General features: G+C 39.6%; 2 protein-coding genes across 2 annotated transcripts in view; one reads left to right on the top strand and one right to left on the bottom strand.

Annotated features, from left to right (window-relative positions):
* The window catches only part of hdlbpa (high density lipoprotein binding protein a), a 239,887-nt gene that overhangs the window by 181,891 nt on the left and 47,221 nt on the right, over window positions 1-10,775 (top strand). The window lies entirely within an intron of this gene.
* Window positions 510-8,041, bottom strand: boka (BCL2 family apoptosis regulator BOK a). The gene is made up of 5 exons (XM_018670093.2): window positions 7,864-8,041; window positions 7,255-7,612; window positions 5,774-5,902; window positions 3,296-3,459; window positions 510-1,947 (listed from the first exon to the last, which is right to left on the bottom strand). The coding sequence occupies exons 2-5, from the start codon at window positions 7,466-7,468 to the stop codon at window positions 1,822-1,824; spliced, it is 633 nt and encodes a 210-aa protein (XP_018525609.1). The 5' UTR covers window positions 7,469-7,612; window positions 7,864-8,041; the 3' UTR covers window positions 510-1,821.

Here is a 10,775-nt window from a genome sequence, read left to right as displayed (position 1 = left end):
TAAATGACAAATTCCTGGAGAAGAAGTTGGAATATGAGAGAGGAAGAGTTGGAAAGTTAATACAAGTCTTCTTCTGCATGACAAAAGTCATATAATCTTAATTCAGAATTGGATAAACAAAATCACTTGATAAGCAGTGTTTGCCCCTAAAATTTGATATTGGCAAATATGTTTCAATGACATGGCAAATTTTGAAAGTCTCTAGAAAGGTAGGAATCCCTCTGAAAACTTTTAACAGAGGGAACCTAGCTGAGTGAGAACAATTTAAATGACATCTACATACAGAGGGCCCTCGGGGCTGTTGTGGGAAGGAAGTGCATGGGTGAGGAGAACTCATCTAATTTTCTTGGCTTAGTTAAGATAGGGTAGTGGAGGGGTGATTTAAAACAGGGGTGGTTTAAGATGCAGTTTTAAACACCCACATAGTAGTCACAAGTACTTAGCTCTTAGTTTTTCTGCAAAGCAAAATCTGTCATATAGTTCTTCACATTTACAACTGCAGATCTGACTGATAGTTGAAACATTTATTAATGCTAACATTTACAGTTGCAGATGACTCACAAACATTTGCTTATTTTCTAGGTCACCTAGTGCTACATGCCATACAAAAGTGAAATTATTCATGGAATAAATTCTACTCATAAACTGAAATGTTATCAAAGTGCTCTAACTCAGAAAACATACTGTAACTTGCATTTCTGCTATCACAGTACAGCAATATAACACACACTGCCTCACAGTGAACAAAGAATACACAGAGCAAGAACTGCATTGAATGTAAAGCGCTATCTGAAATACATTTTGTAGTAGTTGGAGGACTGGGGAGGTGAAAAAACCAAAGCCATCCTGAGCTAATAGTACAACTAAAAGAGGAAAAGCACAAGTGATTTAAAATAGTGTACCTCATTTCACACATTAATAAGCTAACAGAACCCCAGTAAAATGTTACCCCACTTTACCAATTAGTAGAACATATGGCCACATGTGATTTTGCTCTTGAGTTATGTTACTGATTGACCTTTTATGACACATTTAGCTTTATCTTCCTTTCTACTGTGGTTCAGAATAAGTGAAAGAACAACTGTTAGTAGGCATAGGGGATTTCTTTAAAGATAGGTGTTTCTTGATACTGACTTGTTGGTCCTGCTAAATACTAGCTATTGTGAAAAGGAAAATAAAACCCTGAAACAGAGACAGGATTACTGTTGGTAAAACTGAACCAAATCCAGAGTGAGAAAAAGACCACCCTCCTTTCAACAAAGAGACAGAAATACATAAACCCCTCCCCTTTTTCTGAACCCAGTCCCCCTGAAAATTTCCATACAATCCCTTGGTATGAGGAGAATATGATGTAGGCTATTTTCTATTTATCTAGCATGCACTAGTCTGTTGGCCTGTAGATTTTTGTAAGACCAAGTCCTTGTAAACGGCCTCAGGACTCTCAGTTGATGTTCCAAAATAGAGTAGTTACCATTTTCAACAACTAGGGGCAGCGAAACCCCTGCCAAACAGGCATCCAAATGGTCAGCTCTGCTGTTTGTGGGAAAATAAAAAGCTAAAATCTCAAACAGTGGCTGATTTTATACATTCACGTCAAATGTGTGCCAATATATCGTATAACCTTTAATAATAAATAGACACGAGGAAACAGAAGGAGCGAGGAAAGTCCATTGTCTGTGAAGAGATAGGTGTTCATCCATGAAGGCTCAGTGCAAACGAGTGTAAACATAATCCAAAGCAGTGGATGCTTTAGTGGAGTGGATGTCTGTGGTTGTGCAGCGTAGGTCAGTCTGCCAAGAGTCCAGCCTGTGACTTTGTCTCTCACTTCTCCCTGAGGAGGTATAACACCATGGCCTTCAGATAGTGTCCAAAGGCACAGGCAGCAGTCACCAGCCAGTGAGAGCGGAAGCTGGGATCAGTGTTCACCACACATTTTGTGACATCCACCTGTAGCAGCAGAGAGGACACAGGGTCATACGTGTGCCACAGAGCTGAATCTGACATAACACAACACAGAAAAGTCATTTTTGAAGCAAATGTTCAAAAGTGTTGTTCAGAGTAGTATAAATCCCACACATGTTGTTGATTTATTCTGACCATCTGTGTGAAAAGATGTCTACCCACAAATATGTTACTTCAAAGCCAGGGCCCACAATGTAATCTCAGCAATGCTTACTCCAACAACCTACTTATATAACTAGAAAACCTTCATAGCAAACAAAATACCAGACATAGTACAGATTAATGTCAGTCCTGACATAAAACACAGTCACTTCACACAATTTCCTACATGCTGAAATCATCTCCCAGAGTAGGAATATTACAGTCTGAGTTTAGACTGCAGCTGTGAAAAACAGGTCCCTCATTTGTGCTGATGAGGTCAGTTATACAATTCATTGCTCTTCATTTTGTCACACTCCACTTATTTTCAAAACACAACTGACTTGGGTGCCATGTTTCTGATGTTCATTTGTTCAGTTGTTGCGCTCTCTCCAGCGGAGCAGAACACAGACAGAGGCACGTTGTCAGGCCTTGTTACTTCTCATGGCTGAGTTTCACTTTACTGTTCCTGCAGGGTTTCATCAGACAGGCCTCTCCCATTCACAGGAATCTATAGAACCTCTCTTCTATATGATGCAGTGGCTCCAGTTCATGTGTAGCTGTTCATTTCGGGAAAACCCATATAATATCTTTATGGGGACTGAAATATATCTGAGAGGGTTTTATTGCTTTACAATGAAATTTACATTCTTAGATTTTTCTATTTAATTTCTAATATTTGTACAACATTTCAAAAATATTCCTATGGTAATATAATATTCCCTGTCATCATTGTTGGAATTATACCTTGTTATACTTAATCCAGATTAATTCTAGTTTTACCCAACAGTGAGTTTACAGTATTTTTCAATAAAATTAGTGTACTGTGGGGACTGTGTGTTTATTTGTTCTATCAAACAGGTCTCTAGATAACTAGGGGGCAGTGGGGGGAATATCCATTAAATGACTCATGAAATTATTAGTCAGTTAGTTGATTGGCAGAACATTACCTGGCAACGATTCTGATAATCAATCGTTCCAGAAAAAAGTTAATTCTCCAGCAATGTACTAAACATTAAATGGCTCCAGCTTCCAGTAATAACGACGGGCATTTGTCACTATTTTGTGGCGTTTTCTTGACCTCATGATTAATCAATTTCTCAAGAAAAGAATTAGCAAATTAATTAAGGATGAAAACAATCATTATTTGTGGTAGTACTCAGATACTCAGGTAAAAAAAAACAGTCTCCCTTACCCAGCCCCCTCTCCTTTTTAACCAGGACGTCAGACTCTTGCGGACAAACTCCCCCATGCAGTCGACGATGGTATGAACCATGGCTGGATGACCATGGCGTACACAGTCCACTGCCAAGGCCCCTGCCACAGCGTACAAAGACACCACCTTTCCCCATGTTACACCTGACAAAGACACACAGGTAATAAAGCTGTTAGAACAAACTTAATGAAGCTTTATCCAAAATCATGTAGTTATGCTATCTGATAGATGAAGATGTTTGATAAAAATGGCGGAGTGGAGTAGAGCTCTTAGTGAGTAGCTGAAATAGGTTTTCAGGGCAGCAAATGTCTTTGTCAGCACCTCTCTTCAAAGATGGATGAACAAATTAGAAAACCTCAGCAGCAGCCAGGCATTAGGCCTGCATGCCTGTCTGTCCCACAGAGAAGAAAACCCAAACGCGAGGCACGGAGCAGCAGCCAGACAGTACGCCTCACTAGATTAGTGAGCAGATCATTTTTCCAACTCAGCTCACATGTTGAGTAAAGCTTTCTGCCACCACACCATTTAAAGTCAAAGCTTCAGACTATTTCTGTAGTGTTTATATGTCCAACACATACAGACTGAGCCTCCAACTCCATCCATCTTCTGTAACCGTCCTCTGATTCATACAAAGAATCTCATAAGCAGAGGTCATGTTTCTCTTTAACGGTGAAATCTGGAATTTACGGGATGCTCTCTATCACGTAAATCAGTTTGAACAAAAGCTAATCCCAAATATTTTACTGTAGAGTCACCAGGAAAGTAATTTTGTGGATGTTTACTTGAAAAAAAATCTTATCAACAAAAACTGCTTACTTTATTTTTATTTTCTTTAATCATTTCTGATTTGATGGAGATTCCACATGGGAGTTGACTAAACCAAAACTCATCTCCTTTGGGAGTCTCGTCAGAGACAAACAGACAAACAGCAGCAGAGGCAGATATATTCTATATTGTAGTTTCCAGAATGGGTCTGACAATGCTGGATCCTACACAATATTTCCCTATATGCAAGTTGCCTTTTATTGCAAACCCTCTGCTGGTTAAATGCCTACAAACTTCAAACTCCACACCCCCTGTTTGTAAATTTTCCCTTAAAATAACTAAAGTCCCTGAGCCCAAGATGAGATAACCCTGAAGCCACTTTTAAAGCAACAGAATGTCATAATTGTTTCCACAGTTGCAGCAGAAGAAGACAACATAAGTAAAAGGGATACTTCAGTGGTTTAGTATTTTACTTTCTTAAAGCTGGGGAAATTTTAGAGAACATTTTTAACCCAGCATTAACTGATAAGTTATTTATAGAGCTCTATTTTTGGTCTACACCAACTCCTGAGCGAAATATCAGGCTCTTCAGCAGCTAAATGCTCCATAGTGTTCACTGGCTAAACCAAAACCAAACAGTAAAAAGTGAGAGCTGTAAAACCAAGATGCTAAATAGCTGGGTGAAAATTCTCTGTCGGTTTGACACAAAAAGTGACACATACACAGTAATTTGATCTGTTGGTAATATACAAAATATCTTAAAATAAAGGTTTCACACAAGGGCACTCTAGTTTATCAGTGCATTGTGGAGAGCAGCTTTACATTTGTGACTGAGCTTATACACATTAGACAAGTTTGTGGTCATAATCTACTGCTGCCCACAACTTCCTCTTCACACAATGACAAGTCTAGACTGTCATCTTTACTGTATGTCCAAATTGACACTGTAACCATGGAGTACTTTTTAAACTTGTAAACTGAAACTAAAGCCTAACTACAGTTTGTTTTTTTCCCATGTAAATCCCTGAAAAAACACAACAATGATGATAACCATAAGACCTAATGATAACCATAAGAGCGTGTTTGAATTAAGGTATATATCTTTAATTTTTTTCTATGTAACACTGACTCAACTCTTAATTACCTTTGCTGAACATTGCTCTGTCACATTCACATGAGGAATAAGCCATTCATGACTGAACTCCCAGGGTGGGGTTCAAACTGTCTGTAACAATCAGTCACTCTGACAACATGTTAACCTAAAATGGACTGAATGTTTTCCCAAGGTTTCCTTTCCTGTAAGGGGATAATGACCACTACTAAATGTTTCTGACTAACTGGAGAATCCTGTGGGCAGCCTACTTTAGAAGTGTTTACATGAGAAAGTAAACTGCAATGAGTTCATTTTAGGTGAAAAAAAGGAACGATAATTCAAAGAAAAAACCTTGATAGGAGAAGTAACATTAGTACTCCAAACTTTCAATATCTTTATTGTATTTGCTTCAAACTTTGAAGTTCCTCCTTCCTGATGACAACTAAATGAAGAACTTCCCTAAAAGTCTTCCTTTATTTTCAAGTCCAAATTTGTGAAGGCCAGATATAAACCTGATAACAAAGCACAAGTCAGTTCCCATGATGCAGGCCTGCACGCATGGCTTGATTTACTACACAATTAGATTGACGAACACCTACCTGTGGAGAAAATGTCTGCAGCTACAGCCAGGAAGGCATCAGACACCACGCTCTCTGATGCCACTGTGATGTTTAGTTGTCGTGCTACATTGCGGTAAACGTTGGGTCGAAGGTACTCCAACTCATCGCCTGGCCAGAACAAAAGAAATTAAACTGAGTCAAAACTTAAAATTTACTGAATTTTCTACTGAATGTTTGCAGTGTTTCTGACTTTGCACTAAGGCCACACACACATGCACACACACACACACACACAGTTAAAGAGAGACTATGTCACTTTTAAAAGAAGCAATAACATATTATTATTCTTAAAAATGAAAAGTTGAATTCATTAGAAATAAATTGTTCTGTTGCTTGCTTGTAAACATTCAGGGGTTTTGCTACTACAGCCTTATTTGGTCTGGTATGACCAGTAGCTTATAGTGGCTAACATTAGCTAACGTTAGTAAATGTAAGTATATAATACATATAAGACATTACAAAGTCAACAGACCAACTTAATTGCTCTTCTACACTTGTGCTACTGTTGCAATAGGTTAGCAAGTTAGCTAAATGCTAAACAGTAGGTCAGAACTGAATGCAATTCCATCAGTGTCAAATGTAGTAATTGTAATTGTTTGCTCCTATTTAGCAAAAGCTACATGATCTTGCTTTGAATTTAAAGGTGTACTCTAATAATAATCTCACTGAATCTATTATTTTCTCATGCCCCTGGTGTTGCTTTACTTTAAGAAATTCTGAGTGGCAGATGAGATTGATACCACTCTATCTGTTGGTAAAATATGTAGCTGGAGCTTGGTATAAAGATGGGAAGCAGACAACAGCTAGCTTGGCTCTGTTACCAATACCAGCACCAATAATTATCTGGAATCTCTGCTGGTCCCCCCCCCCCCCCACACACACACATGTCTCCTTTTCCATTAGGATGTGAGCTTCCAGTGAACTGCATAATGAGCTACAGTGTAGGTGGGGTGGTAACCACAAGTGGGTGAGTGAAACCTGGAATACTGGAAGAGCCATCTGTAGTCTCTCGGTTTTCATAGTGGGCAAACATCCAGGCAGGGAAACAATACTGAGACGTGAAACTGTGTGCCTTATTTTTCAGGGGATTCCCTGGAATTGCTTTAAGGTGTTTCTGTGAAACTAACAGGTGATACATTTCTGAATGATAACATGTGAAGTCAAACAGGGTCGTGGCCAGGATTTTTAATGTCATGAGACCAGGTACCCCATCACCTCATTATACCCTACTTAGCTTTTTGTTTGTTTCTTTGTTTTTGTTTTTTTACATCCATATAATAAAACTTTAATTCAAATCACATCAGGTCAAAATCCAAAATCCATATCCTAAGGAAAACACCAAGGACATGACCTTTTCACACTCAATGATGCAAAAGTCATTAAACGCACATGTTTCGGTGACCATCATGAACACACTGTATGGTCCATGGAGTTTTAGGTAAACCATCTCAAAAACTTACCCAGCCACAGCAGAACCGAGGATATCTCTCCCAGTGCTCCACCTGATGCTGACAGTCCGTGTTCAGGGTTAGACCAGCCTATGCCGGCACGGTTCAGCCTGGAATGGATGTAGTCCCTGCATAGTGCCTTGGCCTGGGACACCAGCTCCTTGTCGGTGGGCGATCGGTCAAACACTTCGGCCGCAAACACAGAGGAGCGGCGCAACATCTCCATGCCCCTGTCATCCGCCGCGGAGTGCGCTGTTCACCTCCCCGCCTCCACCGCCACACACAGCGGCCACTTCTCCCCGGCACACGACCTCCAAATTCCTCTTATGGTGAATGGGTGAGGGTGGGGGGGGGACTTGTGGAGATTATCCTGCATAACAAACACGCGGATTAGTTTGCGGACATCTTTTGATAGCCCGGATAAAGCATAAAGCTTTCCCAAGCAAACGCAATCAAAGTCTAGTGAAGCTGCAGGTTATATAAACCCCAGGCTGGTCAGAGAGGAGCTTAAAGCGAGGAGACGTTTGGCACTAGACCACAGAAGTTATGCGTGAATCCATAAAGTTACTGTTAGTGCGCCTATACTTATAATGAAGGTGAGGACAATTAAATGACACTTACCCGAGAATCAACAGGCTAACAACCCCCAGTTACACCATCATCCTCCACAGGCTCCATCTTAACTTGTCACTGAGCAGAAAAGTGCTTTTGATCGCAAACTTTTGTGAACTGAGGATTTACTGCCCCTCTGGACGCAGAGGTTTACAGTCTGACAGGCTTTCCTTCTAAGGGCACTTATTGTGGAGTCCAAAGGCGGAGATAAGCAGAGCAACACAAGCCCCGCCCCTCTACCCCCATCCCAACTTACACAACCAACACACTCTGATAACTGGATTTATTATGGGTGTATAAAAAACAGCGACTTTCAACTCAGTCTCGTTTGTTTGGTTATCTTCTATTCAACAGGAACCACACGAGAAGCTTGTCAAAGTAAAACACTTCAATCATCCTGGCTGTGTGAGTGCTGGGTTACGGAGCAAGTGCAGGTTGTAAAGCTGAGACTAGAAACTGTTAAAAGGTGAAGTGCTGCCCAATGTGAATGTATTTAATAACTGAAAGACTATAAAAGATAAATAAAGATATGACAGGAGTTAGAATCCAATGCTAGTCCAACAATATAGCATTACAAGTTGGGGGACTTGAGAAAGGCAGAGTTTAAAAAAAATGGTGAAAATGGTCAAAATCAAAGCAGCAGAGAATGACATCTACTGACTTTTAACCCCTGGTGAGTCAAGCCCTGTGAACACTGGATCCTGGATTTTCTACAGTGCTACAATAACATCTTTTCATTAGACTCTTCCTGTCTCATAAACAGCCATGTCTTTTAAACTCCATGCTCACAGTTTGCAGTGCAGGTTCTCTGTTATGACTGTAAGTCTCCCAGCCCAAGCTAAGATAACACTGCTGACATTACACAACTGTGAGTCAGTGAATTGTTTTATCTTGTGCTGTTTGCAAAGCTTAAGCCTGTGAAAATACTCAGTGTACAGCAAGAAAAGCATTTAGAGATGCATGGAAAAGTTGCTGTTCATGCTGTCAGGCATCAACCACCGTATAACCTTTTAGAGTGTATTATTGTGTTAGTAGTGTAACAGTTGCATTGAGATGTTGGTGAAATACAATATAGTTAAAGATAAAAATGTTTGATATTTAGTGAAATACATTTATTTGCTTTGTTGCCTAGAGTCAGATTAAAAACTCTTGGGTCTGTGTAGTAAATAAGGGAGTCATTCCCCCATGTTCTCAATGTCCTATGTTCACCATATATACAGTATATAGCACACAATGGGAACACAATGGGAACATGACATGACAAAGGGTCCTATGTTCCCAAGGTCCTATATGTTCCCTGATTGTACGTATATGCTCTCCAGGGTCCTCTGTTCCCCTGCTCTATATAGCACATCACAGGGACCTGAAAAAGATGTACCTCAGCTCTGTATTTGCTTAATATGACATGGGCTATTGTTGGGTTCTGTTGTATGTATCACTGCTGCACAAGGCCTACACCTGAGGGACCTTATCAAATGGGTTAGTGTTAGAGGTTAACTGTTAGGGTTGTTGTGTTTACATAGCTGTTCTTAAGCTTTGTTAACATTACAAAAAACAAAACAAAACAAAACAAAAAAACTGGATAAGGTTTATGAGATATTTCAACTTGAAACAATTCAAATTTGAAACAAGTCAAAGTCAATAGGTTTAATGTATGTAACAGAATACTGAATTGGAGAACATAAGGACCCTGGGGACAGAGATAAGCACTAAATAAAAGCCTACTGCTAGCAGCCAGTTAGCTTGGCTGAGCACAAAGACAGGAAATAGGGAAATGGTTAGTCCATTTTTAATGGATGAGATATGACATGCAAACTAGTGAGTATTTGTTGCTAGTATGTGTATTTTTAATCTTAGACAGAGCCAGGCTGTGTCTAGTCTTTATGCTAATCTAGCCTGATGGGATTTGGTGTCATACTCACCATAGGGGTGGTTTCATCATCTCTTTAAATGGTTACCTGAATGAATGAGAATGAATAAAATATGAACAGATTACATAATTGTTTGGTGTCAGATAAATTTGCTGATGTGGGCAGGGGTGTTGGACTCATGATTTAGTGTTTCTGTACGGCCCTGCTGGTGTTGTACCTTTAACAGGACGACATAAGGTTACAGCCACATGGTATCAGCCTACTCATTATATTGTATGTCATTTGAGTAAGGTCAGTTATTCTGTGCTCCCTCTATGACATACTGATCTAGTGGTGATTAGAGTTAGCCATGATAAGGATTTGAAACCAACACAATGCATTCTCTAAGCTTTGAATGCAAAATGTAACATACTGTATGATGATGTTTTTGATGTAAAATTGTCATCTGCAAACTATTTATTAACTAGACCCATTAAATAGTGATAATGGAGTGACTGTATAGTGCAGCCAAGTTGTTCTGAAGACCAAAGACCATGACAGCAGACAGTGATGAGACACACACCTTATCCACTCCCTAAGAGAAAACTGTTTACGTAGATTTTCTTGGCAGACAAGCAATATTGGCATTTCTGGGGAAGCCACCCCACCCAATGTTCATGCTGTTTGGACATGTCTGAGGAATGCCCTGCCTTGTTTGTAACTGCTCAACAATTTTGTAGATCCCTGTTAATACTGTAAGCAAGAAGAAATATAGCTGACAACTTAATCACAGAATACATTCAGTGAGACTTTTTTTCCTTTTCTTTCCTTCATTTGACAATATCTGGATGAACTGTCTTTCACTCTCCAGCACTTAAACTCTGTAACCAGGCACTCAAACAAAATTACCCCTTCTTCTATCAGCTGAGGTGTTGTTACATCATTTCACTAGTGATTTGGTTAAGGTTTCACAAGAGTTTCAGTGTGCAAAACACTTCCTGTTGTAATGTAAAGTATCTTGAGGTAAAAACACAGTATATAAAATATAACTGTCAGCAAAAAGACACACAA

This window comes from Lates calcarifer, linkage group LG17 (genome assembly GCF_001640805.2).
Source record: "Lates calcarifer isolate ASB-BC8 linkage group LG17, TLL_Latcal_v3, whole genome shotgun sequence".
NCBI classification, from domain to species: Eukaryota; Metazoa; Chordata; class Actinopteri; family Centropomidae; genus Lates; species Lates calcarifer.
The sequence above is the reverse complement of the archived record's forward strand: the minus strand, read 5'-3'. Positions and strand labels throughout refer to the sequence as shown.

Excerpts from the sequence above, each read along its gene's own strand:
- boka (XM_018670093.2), bottom strand. The coding sequence starts at position 7,468 with ATGGAGATGTTGCGCCGCTCCTCTGTGTTTGCGGCCGAAGTGTTTGAC. Across the intron at positions 5,903-7,254 it reads CTCGGTTCTGCTGTGGCTGG|GCGATGAGTTGGAGTACCTT; the intron begins GTAAGTTTTTGA and ends TGTTCTGGCCAG. Across the intron at positions 1,948-3,295 it reads TAAAAAGGAGAGGGGGCTGG|GTGGATGTCACAAAATGTGT; the intron begins GTAAGGGAGACT and ends CTGCTGCTACAG.